At 43.9% G+C, this 12,987-nt stretch overlaps 1 protein-coding gene across 1 annotated transcript in view; it reads left to right on the top strand.

Moving 5' to 3' along the window:
* rsrc1 (arginine/serine-rich coiled-coil 1) overlaps positions 1-12,987 on the top strand; it is a 68,572-nt gene that overhangs the window by 23,412 nt on the left and 32,173 nt on the right. The window contains exons 5-6 of the mRNA XM_088380869.1: positions 3,309-3,345; positions 11,120-11,171. Of these exons, the coding sequence (XP_088236995.1) occupies positions 3,309-3,345; positions 11,120-11,171 (89 nt within the window). The remainder of the gene's footprint in view (positions 1-3,308; positions 3,346-11,119; positions 11,172-12,987) is intronic.

The following is a 12,987-nucleotide window of genomic DNA, read 5'->3' as shown; positions in this document are numbered from 1 at the left end:
TCACTGATGGGGGGGATGTTTATTACACCGTGCTTTCTTTTATTCAAATGTGCACGCGTGTGTGTGCGCGTCTGCGTGTGTGTCCATCGACTTTCCAATAAATACGCCTGTCGTTATATCAGCAGTCAAACGACATATGAATTCTCAATGACACGCTTGACAAGTCGCCTGATTGTGGCAAATGGGGTGGCTGACACACAAACACACACACACGAATGATGTCTCCTTATAACGTCCTCAGTTATTTCGTTATAACTTAATTTCTTGACTCGCCACCTCTTCATTCAAAGTGCCCCCCCCCCCCCCCCCCCCCCGCCCCTCCCATTTGGAATTCCAGACCACTTCCACATGGCAGTGACAGTGACACTGATATCCATGACATCATTTGGGAAAGATGCCGGCTCCCCCGCGCTCTCAAAAGACGCTTTACAACCTCAAAATCAAAAGATTAGAGTGTTCTGTGTTTTAGACCACATGTTTTTTTAAATGAACAAAGAGACGGCGATAACTCAACCGAGTCATGAATTGTTGCTTGTCAGCACCAATCGACTCTCTCGCACAGGCAGTATTTCTTTGCAAGGAAAAAAAATCAAGTTTAGGACTTTTAAGTTTAGTGTGAATCAAGGCAAAAAAAAAAAATTAAAAATCTATGAATGGGCTAGCGAGGGAAACCGAAGGCAGTAGCAGGAAAGTACCGACAGTGTGATGGATGGAAGGCACCGTGTTAAATTGGTCAATATTGACCTTGACATTGCTTAGTTTGACCAACTTCACTTAATTAACCACAGTAATTAACATCAGCACTCTTAGTCGGTCACTTCCTGTTTGTTAAAAAAAACTGCTTTGCTTTTAATTTTTTTTGTCTTAGCATTACGTGTGCCCCTGATGTTCAGCTTTGTTTGTGATTACATCATAAGAGTCAGGATCCGTTTTGAGTGAATCGGCTCATTGGAGTCATTTTGCCTAAATTTCTTTCAGATAAAACAATTATTATCATTATTGTTTTTTTTCACCATAAGTAGACATGACTTTATCCCATTTGCAGTTGCGTTTGTTTTGCCAGTGAAACATTAATTGTTGACAAATAAAATAAAAAAATATTCCGTGTTTTTTATTTAAAATTATACTGTTTTGTCAGTGAAGTGATTATTACTTAACATAGCTCAAACTAATGTCATTAAATGGCACACGTTACTCATGAAGTTTCCAAAATGGATTCCAAATGTACATATAGCTACTTCTTGAATGTTTCAAGGTTCATGATGTAACATCTTCTTATCGCCATTTAGCCCATAGCACCCCTCCGCCCGCCTAATTCCCATCGTGTATTCTCTTCTATTTCTGCTCCGATGGCGAGTCCCGCTGCGTAATGGTTATAAGCGAGCGAGGCCGCCACGTCTCCCAAGGCCTTGTGCTACACCGACCATTACGATCTGGCCTGCCTCCGCTACAAATTGGATGAACAGCCACTGACACATTTTCAATATTATTACATTAAACCAAGTGGATTTTGATTGATAACCTAATATGGGCCTAATGCAAAACATCAATCACGGCAAGTATATTAATTATTTAATATTGTGGCCTAATTCAGAAATCAATGCCGCCGCTGCGTGGAAAGCACCGAGGAGGAAAGGGAGGGGTGAGGACAGCGAGAGGATGAGGAGAAACAGAGTTTGCTCCCTCAAGACTTCATCAGATGAGATGATGTTTTGAACACGGGAGAAGCGTGTTGACTCCCTCGCTGGCCCCCACCGTGAAGTTTAAAAAGAAAGCCTGATTAAATGCCATGATGTTTTTAATCGTGAAACGATATGTTGCAAAAAGAAGGAGAAGAAAGTGGAAAGGATGCAGGAGGAGGAGGAGGGATTGGAGCGTGTCCGTGTCTCTCCCCTGTGTTCGATTGTTTCCCCGCTAATTGCGCTTCATTAACGGATTACACACACTGTCACCACGGTAACAAATGTCTCGCTGTCTGCCCGCCGCGCGCCCCGCCATGTATAATAAATGTGGCGGGGTGTTTGTCACAATGTAATGTAATTACAGCCCCCGATGAAGTTGGCCTTAAGTGCTCGACTTTGTGCTGCCGAGACGACGGAATAAGCAACAAACGGCTTTTTTCGCGGTTACCTTTTGACCCTTCACTTTCATTGCTGCTTTAGATTTTCTTCATTTCCCTTAAGGGAAGTTATCTACCCATCGATCTGTCTATCTTGAACAAATAAACACATAGTCGTCCCTCGGGGGGAGATATAATTGTAATTACCGCTCACACTCTTGATCTCTTTTGAACAATGTTGCTAATCAAAACAGCAGCACCTACTGTGTTAAAGTTGATCTTGTGGTTCGTGAAGCAATTTCTCATCTTGCGTCCCACTTGTTTGTATTGTGGTTGCACTGACATCAGTTTGTGAGCCCTTTCGAAGTCTGTTGCTCACCAAAACAGCAGCACCTAGGGATGTAAATACTCCTAGATGAAATCAAATGACCTGCAGCATGTTGAGAACTGCTTTTCCGAGTATTATTGAAGATTTTATGTTATACGAGACATATTTTTGGGGTAATGAACATCGCAGTGCGCAAGCTAGTTCTCTCCATTTCTTCCCCATCGTCCTTTTTTTTTTTTTTAATCAATCTTGCTATCATCATATTCTTCCATCAGACCTTATTTGAAATTAATGATGCGGGAATGACCTCGTTTATGGAGTCCGGTGTGATGGATGGATAGATGGATGGATTTTGGGGAGGGAAGGGGAAGTGGGGGGGTGTATCAGACAGTGTGTAATTTTAGAGATGGTATAGATTTACACTGTGATGCTGCCGGCTGCATTAGCAACTGAAGCCTGTCGATAAGCCTTCCTCTCTCTTCGTGCGCGTGCACACACACACAAACATACACACACAGTTGTCAGTAATGGGGACCAGAGTTGGTCGGGGGTGCTGGGATCGGAGGCTGTTTGTATTCTCTTGATCTTTTGATTTCCACTGCTGCAAATTTGAAATATGCCAAAATTGCATCTATTATTTACTGCCAATTTGCCTTTCCCTTCCCCAACCTCCCACACATTTCTCAACTTGCCATTCCGCGGCATACACTGTTTATCAGACATACTTTTTAATGTAATTAATAATTACTCAAAAACTAATACTGATATGACAATAGAGTGCAGTACTTGCCTGCATCCAGCAGAGGCGCTGTTCATTGCATCTGAATCATCGGAAGGAGAGCCGCATGTTTGATGAAAAATTTTATCATTTTATGCCAGTGAACTTTACTTACAGTTTGTCAATGTACTTTTGTCTTGCAGGGATACCGCGAGCATGAAACTTGGATTGGAACATCTGGTAAGTTCTATTTGATAACACACACATTGCAATGTCTTCATGAAGTGTCTTCATGCGCACACACTCGGGCTTCACACAGCAATAAACGCGAGAGCCCGCTCAAAACGATCTCACGGGACAAAACCTTAAAATTTAATGTCCATTCCTCGGCTTTCTTTCTACCTCGCTTTAATACGAGGTCACAGTGCCATGCAACAAAGCGAAAAGGTTCCCGCTCCTCTTTTTGGGTGGCTTTCCTTTTGGCCCCTTATTCCACAGGATGAATTATAGACGGGGGTCAGCGAGGGTCCTGGTTCTCGGCGGATGTCGCACGCCCCGGCCCCCTGCATACTAAAACCACACTACGCAAATGACCCTGAAATTGCGACAATGATATTCGAGCTTAGCAGTTTTCTAGCGAGCTTTTATTAACTGCAATACAATGCGGCTAATGATGAACAATTGTTGACATATCTGTTTTTAAAACCCAAACGATGCATGTTGAGGTTAATATGCATCTTCCGACTTCGACTCTGAGCGGACGTAGGTGTATCGCATTAAGCTTAGACCTGAATGCATGAAGTTTCAAATTCCTTAATAAATCTCAACCTATACGCAAGATACAGAGAGCAGATCTGAACAAGTGGATGGGAATGTATGTTAGGTATCCAATAATGCAGTACTCCATAAAAAGGTAATGTGAATAATTCAAGAGAAAAGGGTCACATGCATTAACATTATTAATCACTTTGTATATAGCAATAGGAAGTGAGCCTTCAGCGCACAAGATGCACTCAGACTAAATGAGTACAGTATCGTGAAGCTACTTTAAAAAAATAAAACTTAATATGGAGTTACTGAGGAGTAGTTTAAAGTATTCCGAAGACTATTATTGTTGTAATTTGACAATAAAAACAAAAAAAAAACTTCCAAAATACAAATGTTATAACCAAAACCATCAAATAAAAACAATCTTACAAATCTGTTGTGCGGTTCTTACACCACACAGTTCAAAACAAATGAGACAATTATAATGGATGACAGTCAATGGAGGAAATATGGCAGTTAATCGTGTTCATGATTATAATTTTCTTTTTAAAGGTAGAGATCTTAACTTTGGAGTCTGTCTCATCTGATAAGAAAGATAACATGCAACAGAATCAGCAGCAGCGGCATCATTGCTTCCTCGCAAGCGTTGGCTTTTATACACCCGAATATATTTTTAACATTACATTGCATTTTAACTTTACACACACTGTGATGAAAGCACACATCCGTTTCTTTATCGTCGTATATTTCAGTGCAAAAAAACGTCTCGAGGAATTCAACCCCCGCGACCGCGGCAGGCACGTTTGAATTTATGGGTGTGTTTATGCTTATAGGGAGATTGCACCCCGGCGTTCGGTCGCCCGGGGAGCTCGACGCTCTTGATTACGATTCGGGGGCCGGGAACAGTAAATAACGGAGTATGTTCCCCCCCCCTGAGGAAGACTTGTAGAAGTGTTCAAAATGTTGTTCCCCCTCAGCCGCTCGCATAAACATCCCAGCAGATTTCCAAACAGGCATTTATGGCTCTCTGCTGATGTACTGCTCTCCAGATGAGCGCGTCAACTCAACTAAGGCTGAGACATATTATTCTTTTAGATGCCTGTCTTGAAACTGTTGGAATAAAACCATCACTCTCTTTTATTTATCAATCTGTATTGTTTGAGCTTTCTTCTTAATAGCAGCCTTTTTTTTTTTTTTTTTTAGGACGGCTTTCCAAAATGTTCGGGGATTTGAACGCTGTCCAAAATGTTTAAATAGTTCAGCATGTCTTGGTTTTGATCTTTTTTTTTATCCTCTTTCATTCTTCAGATAGAAGTTTTCTTAATGATTGTGAGGAGTGAGTTGTTGAAGCCAAGGTTTTATTAACACTTCAGAATTTCCGCCACAGAAGCTTAAAGAGAAGTCAATTATACCGTGTAATAGAACAAATGTCACTTAATGGAGAGTAAAGACCTTGGTTGGCAAGTTTCTCTTGTTCATCATTTTAGTAAGATGCTATTTTAGCATTGATTTTGCCCAAATTAATTTGTGTATGCAAAATATTATTTAATTGATTGCACTTTTTAAGCCATTTTGGGGAAATGCTTGCATTTTCCCGAATGGCCAATGTCATTCGGGACAAAACCCTTGTCAATGAAATGAATTGCGTATTATTTATATTCCGTATTTGCTGTGCATTGGCACTCTATGAATACAATTTTATTCCTGAGAAAATAGTCGCCGCCGTTAGGTAATTTGCATGTGAAGACATTTGTTGTTGTCGTGCGTTTTGTTGTCATATCTCGGCAGACGGCGCGAACGTGAGAGAACAAAGAGTAAAACGAATGAAAATAATTGCTCCCAGTGCATCGCGTTTAGCTACGCCGCTTTTGTACACAAGCGGCGAGGCAAGAGAACTCGAGTATGACTCCCAATGATGCTTTGCTCTGCTCAGAAGAAGAAGAAACGTCGTCGCTAAAGAGGCAGCCCCGCAGCCGCTAATCAGTCCGTGCCGTTTAGGGAATGAAACGGAAGAAAAAGCGGCTTCATCGATAACGTTACGACTCGGCCTTCGCAGATTCGCTTTTGCCGATCTGCGAAGGCTTTCCGCCGGGCACGCTGCCAGCGGACGCATGCATGAGGAAATGGACGAGTTGTTGGTAGGAAGAAAGTATTCTGAGACAAGAGCACAAACCGCCTCCAAGGTTAAAAACATTTTACACCTACAAAAGAAATGCTTTAAAAAAACTCCAACAGGCGAGCTGAAAGGGGAACGAAATGCGATACAATCTTTTGCAAGGAAAACAAATTATACCTGACACATTCCATTTTTTTTTTTTTTTTATCAAGTCATGCAACTATTACAAAGTCGTTTTCAATTTACAGAATTACTGTTTCCCAAGAGGTTCCGCCGTATCGTAATAACATCGGTCAACAAATCGTCACTTCATTTCTCGCACCCGATTGACTTGAGCCGTGCTTGACGCCGTCCCTCAGTGAGTTGAAGAGTTTAGTGAGACTGGTAACCCGGTTGTCCTGATGACGGACAGCGACGGGCAGCTGCAGGAGGCGCCGACCCCTTGAGGGAATCCAACCTGGCTACGCACTTAATGTGACCCCTCGTTCAAAAAGTTTGGGAGAATCCCATTTTTTTTTGGGTTGGTTTCCTTCCCTGTGAATGTCTTCCCAGAGGAAAAGGCGGTTCTAGAGGGATAACAGAGATGAGGAAGGGACTGGCTGTTGCTAATCAGTAAACAGATTTCCATGTTTATTACGCTAATGATTTCATGATATTTGATGTGGCATTGGGGGGGGGCGAGCATGAGGTGGTGGCTGGGTTTTCTCATCCGTACACTGCGGCTAAATGATGGAGTAATTTGAGTGACCCCCCAACTCCCCCCGCCAGACCCGCATGTAATTGCATGTCATTCTGGCACACAAGCGGGGAGGCGTCACAGCACGGCACACAAACACGACTCGCTTCTCCTTTGCATGTACGCACCCACGATCCGCCTTCATCATCGTTAGTCTCCCCCCTCCCAACAGAAAAAAACCCTAAACAAAAGAACGATTGCATTAATTTCCAAATGATGACATTACATTAGGCGCGGCGGTGTCATATATCAAAAAGTGTTGCGAACTACTCCCTTTACTGTATGTGCTTCATCTTAATGCTATCGCTGGATGTCAAGGGCATGGAGGAAATTAAATCGGAAAGTGCAGATAGACCAAAGAAGATATTATCTCTGGATGATTGCAGTTTTGATAGGTATTCCCGTGAATTTCATTTTCTCCGGATGGAGAGGAGATGAGTTAGCCCGCAGATTTGCTCATTTTTCTTCTACATGATTTATGTGAGTTGAGTGTAACGCCCCCCCGAACCCCCACCCGCCCCCTCCTGCCTTTGTCAAGAGCATCTACATGCATGTGCACACACTCCTTTGAGTTGCATCTTGTTTGTAGCGCTTTACAAGCGCATATATTCGTACTCGTCATGTAGCCGTGGGTTCGTAAACCGCAATTTGTTGCCGTTGTGTGTCAACATGTGTGTTGGTGTGTGCGCGGCAGAGCGATCAGAGGATGGAACTATTCGGGCGGGGGGGGGGGGGGGGGGGGGGGGTCACGGGCGGGAGAGCGTCATTACTCAGACTTGTTTACATTCTAAATACGTAATGAAATCTTGTTGGTAATAATGACGGGAATAAAAGTTTGGGAAATTGTAAAAGTGGTGAAGTTTGAGAAATGAGGCCCGGCCCGTGAAATAGCATTTGGTGGCAGGAAACGACATTATTATGCACCGCTCCTGCCTGCCTGAGACATGAAGATGAACTGCCGGCGGGCCATAAAATGCTGTTAGCCCAGGCCTGAAGTATGGCACATTGTAAAAGAGCCCCGATGCCATATTGACAATATATATAAAAGTATAGCCATACACAACATTATTTTTCATATATACGATGAACCCCCCCCACCCTCCAACACTGATAGGCAGACCCCCCCCCCTCCTATAAAATATCTAAATAAGCATATTGCCATGGAACCCATATCTGCCCTGATCTTATAGACCTTGATATTAAAAACGGAAATATTACATTTTCTTGGAGCTCTGTTTTCTGCTGTCCTCTTTTGGCTACGGCGTATATCTGTTTGTCGGGGACGAGGCGGAGGAAGACTGTGCTATATAATGAGATGACTATTGAGTAGCAACTCCACTATAAAGACATATAGTATACGGGGCGTGCGGACCATTATTTTCTGTCAATAAGCAGTCGCAATATAGAAGTAATGGTAACGACGGCGGACCTTTAAGATTGATGTCACATATTTACGCGATGAGCATATCGTCATACCAACGCAATTTGTCCCACTTCACTTTCAAAACAGAATTCCCCATAATTGGAAAATGGACTATTGTTGGTTTAACTAGTCTCTATTGTATTTTAGTAATCAACTCAGCAGACAGGGAACACCCAATCAAAATTGGCCCTCCATGTTCTTCTCTAAGAAGATGCCGCGCCAGTCCTGTTAATACCAGCATTACCACTCAGGCTCCATTTCAATTATTCATGTATGACTCAGGGTCCGAGCTCTCGCCCCGGCACGAGGGAGGAGGAAGTCCGGCCGACTCGCGCCGGCCGACCTTACCGCAGTGTTGACGGACTTACTTTGTTGAGCCTAAGTGCCTCGCGTCTGTCCCATTAGTCGAAAATAAACACAAGCCATTAGCCAAATAAATAAGCCTCGCTCGGCCGGGTAAAAACAATGCTACGCCGTGCATAACGAAACGTCATCTATTTATAATGGAGAGCTGCTCCGAGAGCCTATTATTGTTATTATTAGGCCCGAGGCTGACCAGACAAAGCAAGGCATGCCGGGTCGGCAGATGGACAAAAGCGCCAAAGAGCGGAGAAGCAGAAATGGATTCAGTAAGCTTTCTTCCCAAAGCATTTGTGAGGACCTCTGCCAAGGCCAATCATCGCCTTTTTATTTTTATTTTTATTGACTTGCTCTTATCCATCACATTTGCACATGTCAATTTACACACAGTTAGGAAATCCCCGATGAGCTAATGAAAAATTGTCAGGAGCCAAAACAATACAATACACCAGAATTTAATTAGTTAGTGAGATGTGCGAGGTACATCTGAATTTTTTTTTATTATTTGGTCAAAGTTAGGACTAAGAATGGGTGAATACCGATACCAGCCTTATTACAAACTATCGGTACTCGCGACGACGGCCGATACCAATATTGGCTGCCCTCTTGTGGTCATTTTACAATCAGGAGCTAGAAACAAGAATACAAAATTGACATTAATTTCATGTATTTTAAGGGATTGTAAGGTTTTGAATATATATTTAAAATTACCTGTCATTTTTTTCCGTATTGTACATTCAGTTCAATGCAATTCCCAATTGTTGCCCAACTCACAGTCCGCACTTTAACAATATTTATTTCTCAGCTTCTGTGTGTGTTTTACTTCTCACATGTGCTCTATTTCAACCTCCTCACAACACTTCTCGTGTTTGTTTTCTAATTATAGGAGGCCGCCACTTTAGCTGCCTCTCTTTCTCTCTCGTTCAGACATCTGCCTCTGGGGAGCACAATTAACGCCTCTTTATTGTTTACTAATGAATTACGCACAGAGGAGGAGGGCACGCACGTGTGAATTACAGAGAAACAATGTGTCGGAGTGCAACATGCTAATACCACGTTTATCTTGGCGTCATTTTGTTCTCTTAGTTATTGGACATCTGAGTACCTTTTACTGTCATGGTAATTTGATCGTAATCTGCTTTGCTAAGTGTTGAAATGTCTTATTTTTGCTTCTTGAGGAAAAAAAATAAAAAGTCAAGGGGAATTGATAGATTGAACTGGGCCATCGTGTGTGTTTGTGTGTGTTTGAAGAATTCAATCCTTCCTTTTCCCAGGCATAATAGCAATTGGTAATTTCAGCTGTCGAGCAGCGCCCGTCAACGCCGAGTGTGATGCGCAATGTCACCTGCTACAGGGGACACACACACACACACACACACACTGCATTAAGTGTGCCTTAATGTGCGCTGCGTGTCGGATCCTGCAGCCTGACATGGCTGCATTAAAGCGGGTCATTATATTTCCCCGCTGCCGGAAAGTGACGTTTTTACAAAGTGACAAGTTTACAGTTTGATAAATCTGATTTTTTTTTTCCCTCCCTGTGGCTGAGCAGGAGGTGGGGTGCCGGGAGGGAAAGTAGTGGGAAGAAGAGCTTGGTTGTCTATGTAGGAGGAGAAGGTGGGAGGAAGAGAGCAGAGGGGGGAGGGGGGGGTGCCTGTCAGCAACACCCCGGCCCCGCCGTCTAAATGATGCTCCCAGGCAGCGGTTTCAGATCCCATCCCCATTAGCATTTAATTTCTCTCTAATCCTACACACAGTTTCCGCCGCCGCTTGGTAACGAGGGCCGCTGTGCCATCGCACCAAAAAAGAGCAATCCTCCGCCTTCTTTTTTTTTTTTTTTTTTTTTTTAATGGCTCCACTCACAATCCTTCCCATCATTCTTCCTTGACAATTAAGATCCTCAAATCTAATAGCGGCGATATTGGTATTACGGCGAGGTTGAAGGCAGGGCGGCGGGGACTGCGTCTCCCAACACGACTGTCAAAGCACAAACCCCCCCCCTCCCTCCCCTCACTCACTCGAACCCGCTAACATACGGGGGAGCCAATAGGAAGTACGCAGCGGCTGTGATCTTTTTTCAAATGTGCTCTGTGCCCTCTCATCCCACTCTCCCAAGACTTGTTAAAATACCTTTTTGTTTTCTCTCTCGAAATTTCTCTTCATCTCCTCCTTATTGATCCTCCCTTGTGTGTCCAGGATGCGCCTGTATTTATTTATTTTTTTCCTTTCCACAAGTATGATTTTTATTTTCTCCACTCTAACAGGCGCCACTGGCAACAGGGCAGAAGTTGTCCCCTGGTACTCGGCGAGGACAGTTTAAGGAAGCGTTGGCGCTAATGGTCGCGGTTAAAGACGGTCTTGGGTAAAATCTAGCGGCGCCAAGGGGGAGCCAGCAGCTTTCCAAGTAGATTACATAGATAAAAGTTGTGTGGGCTTGGGGCTTGTCTGGGCTGTCATGAACGGGCCTTTGTGACACGTCTCTGTGCTCTTGCTGGATTATTGCTACGGATGGTGATGTGCAGAGCAGGGGTTGGACATTTTTTTTTTTTTTTGCGCTCCACTATAGTGTAAGATTTTTGAATCACTCATGTCTTTTTTTTCTCCCCTACAGACGCCAGCAGAACAGGCTAAGGTTCGAATGCAGATGGTCCTCCAGGCTGCAGGTAAGAAATATGATTGTTGATAGTTTTGAGCGTTCCCGGGCCAATATTTACAGCGGTTTGATTTCAAACACACCTCGCGGAAAATAATTCACTCATGTCGCCGTGTGTATTCCGGCTCCAATTTGCGAGCCACGTGCGACAGGCAGAGATCGACTGCATGGAAAGATGTCTTCTTGTTTACGGTCATGTACCCACACACGGCGTAGCACTGCTTTAATTTCACGACGGGAAATATATGAAAGACGTAGGCGTCCGTACATCATGTACCGTTCGAATCAAATGTACTTTTGTACTCACATAGCAAACACGCAAGCTTATGGCTAACTGGAGGTTGCTGAGCAACAGCTGCCTTTGTCCGGCAACTTTTTGGGGAGCTTTTGACCATCTGACAAATACAGCATATATATTTTTTTATTTGACGCTATACAATTGTGGAACGTTGTGGTGCGGTTGGAAATCCCAAGTCTAAGGCCGTTCTTTTCATGCTAGCTTCCTTTCTTTTCATGCTAGCTTTTGTGCTACTGATGATCCCATTGATTAATCGAGTAATTGGATAATAAAAAATTGGATTCTTACATTAGAAGTGAATGTGAGGTACAAGCTCTGTGACATGTAAGTCAGCAATTGATAAAGTGGAGGTTCATCGATTAATCGACAACTAATCGACTATCACATTTTGTGATCATTATTTTGATAATTCAATAATGTTCTTCATCTGGATCCATCGGACCTTCCGTAAAAACCCAACTGGTCAATTAAAGCTTGTTCGATAACTTTATTCTTACCTCCCTCTTTGTTCCGGTCTCGGGCAGACATGGAAACGGGGAGGGATGGAGGGCGAGCAGGAGGCAGCAGATGTTGGGAGGTTGTGTGAATGTTAATGTCCTGACGTAGCCGTGGAGCTTAAGCCGCCTCCTCCTTCCCCTCCATTCCTCTGTGAGCGCCCGCCAGGCTTTCTCTCCCGGGGTCTCCTGACATCCTTGAAGCCCGCGGCTCTCCTCTTCCCTCCTCCCGTCCCCCGCCCGCCTTTTGTCCGTCTATGGACTCTCTCTAGTCAGTAGAGAGCAGATCATCCTGTGGCTAAAGCGGATAAGGCCTTTGTGTCGGGGGGCTCTGCGGCCCTGTAATGAGCCCCCTCGGCTGGCCCGCTGGCCTGCTTAGCGCCCACTGGGGGCTTTAAGTGTGTGTGAGTGTGGGTCCATGTGTGTTACGAGAGTGACAGTCTATGTGGATTATGAGGAGGAGGGCATCACTGGCTCCCAATGAAAGAGCTGGATGGATATGTTTATGGGTCACTTCCTGCTTGGCCTACATATCAAATACACGTATGTGCATAGAAACTAATACCCACGTGTCCATCTATCAATCCACGTATCTAGATATTTAGCTCTCTAGCTATTTAGCCATGTCTAACTCTATGTCTAGCTCCATCCATCCATCCATCCATCCATCCATCCATCCATCCATCCATCCATCCATCCATCCATCCATCCATCCATCCATCCATCCATCCATCCATCCATCCATCCATCCATCCATCCATCCATCCATCCATCCATCCATCCATCCATCCATCCATCCATCCATCCATCCATCCATCCATCCATCATCATTATTTTTGCTTATTACTAACCTCGCCGTTTGCTCTGAATAACTTAATTTGTTCTGAACACCATCAACAAAGCCAAGTTTGGTATCGAATGCTAATGTGCTCGCCCTGCAAAGTGCACCGATACACACTTGGCAAATGCACACGGCAGCCCCGCACACGTTATTGTACCGTTTTCTTTTCAGCCTCCCCGCTCAGTTCTCGCCT

This window comes from Syngnathus floridae, chromosome 7 (assembly GCF_059516105.1).
Source record: "Syngnathus floridae isolate MCC-2025c chromosome 7, RoL_Sflo_1.0, whole genome shotgun sequence".
In the NCBI taxonomy this organism is placed as follows: domain Eukaryota; kingdom Metazoa; phylum Chordata; class Actinopteri; order Syngnathiformes; family Syngnathidae; genus Syngnathus; species Syngnathus floridae.
This window is presented reverse-complemented; position numbering and strand designations above follow the sequence as displayed.